The sequence below is a fragment of the Sphaeroforma arctica genome, assembly GCF_001186125.1.
Source record: "Sphaeroforma arctica JP610 unplaced genomic scaffold supercont1.3449, whole genome shotgun sequence".
Taxonomy (NCBI): Eukaryota; class Ichthyosporea; order Ichthyophonida; genus Sphaeroforma; species Sphaeroforma arctica.
The window spans coordinates 1-1,519 of NW_014037109.1; the positions used below are offsets into that span (position 1 = coordinate 1).

General features: G+C 44.8%; 1 protein-coding gene across 1 annotated transcript in view; it reads right to left on the minus strand.

Annotated features, from left to right (window-relative positions):
• Positions 1-117: 117 nt before the first annotated feature.
• The window catches only part of SARC_13572 (hypothetical protein), a gene marked incomplete at both ends in the record, with an annotated part of 2,257 nt that continues 855 nt past the window's right edge, over positions 118-1,519 (minus strand). The window contains 2 exons of the mRNA XM_014292296.1: positions 118-422; positions 902-1,169. Coding sequence (XP_014147771.1) covers positions 118-422; positions 902-1,169 — 573 coding nt within the window. The remainder of the gene's footprint in view (positions 423-901; positions 1,170-1,519) is intronic.

The window sequence follows — 1,519 nt, forward strand, 5'->3', positions numbered from 1 at the left end:
AATACATACGTCCATGTCTCAGCCTGAACACTTAAAATATACAAGCAAATACAACATACTACACATACGTCCATGTCTCAGCCTGAACACTTAAACTATACAAACAAATACAGCATACTACACATACGTCCATGTCTCGGTCTGCCCACTAACAATGGCCTGCCAGTCGTCGTCGGCCCTAGTGAGCGGCGACAGGTCATACTCGACATCCTCGTACGCATTCTCCACCACCACATTACACATGGTCTCCTTGGTAGCCGAGCTACAGGCCAAAGGTGTCCTCCATTCGAAGAGATAGGTGCACTCGTCCGGGCTGTTTAGGGCCACAGGGAACCCGTTGCCAACCACCACGCCTTCCTCACACACAAAAGAGATGATGCTCTCCTTTTGGCGTGACGATACACCGCTTGTTGGGCACTTGGCTGTGTGAAATGCGAATGTAATGTGTGGAGATTAGAAGTTATATACCGCATAAGGGTTCTAGAGTTTTAGGGTTTAAGTTATATGCCACACGAGTTTTAGGATTCTGGAATCATAGGGTTTTATGTTTTAGGGTTTCATGGGTTTAGGAATTGAGCTATATACCACATAAGAGTCTTAGGGTTCTGGGATTATAGGGTTTTAGGGTTTAGTGCTATATATCGAATAAGAGTGTATTCTAGCCTCATATTCACTACACAATACGAAAGGTGTATTTGACATTAGATATTACGTTGGACTCTCTCAAACATAGTGTAGCTGTGTAGACGCCCTTGGAGATAACGTCCTACTAGGATACTGACACCAAAAAGTGCACATACACCCCCTCCCCAGTAACCCAGTATATAAACATAGTGTGGCTGTGTAGATGCCCTTGGAGGTAATGACCTACTAGGCTACTAACACTAAACAGTGCACATACCCCCCCCAGTATAAGATAACGTAAGTACGCCATTGACCATAGACAGTGCTCCCGCGGGCTTGCCCAGCGACGTCTTCGTATCCTTCTCACACACACCCGCACCATCGCCACAACTGGGATCGTTCACAGGTGCACACACATTGAGTGTGTAAGTGTGGTGAGTGTTGTGGGTGGTGACTGGGTACCCCGTTTGGGACTGGAGAGGACTCAGGTCGTAGTTGGTGCTGGTTTCCGGGTCAAACACCTTGCAGCCGTCACCCGGGGACATCTGTGGCAGAGAACCAGGTGTGGTAGGTAAACAGGCAATGAATAGAACACAGTGCCCGCACCACGGTGCTATAAATAGACCATTAATTGTGCATTAATAGACATTAACTAATAGTAGAACATTAATTATTACCATGCCTTCATCGTTCGATCTGCAAAAAGGGGTTAAATACAGATAAGCAAGTAAAAAAACTATGAGGAGCTGATTGAAAAAATACTGATACCGTGTGCGTTGTGTATATGTTCAAGTCGTAATCGGTGCCCATTTTCTTGTCAAACAGCTTGCAATCGCGGCCATTAAAAAAAATTTACACACACACACACACATATATATATATATATATATATATA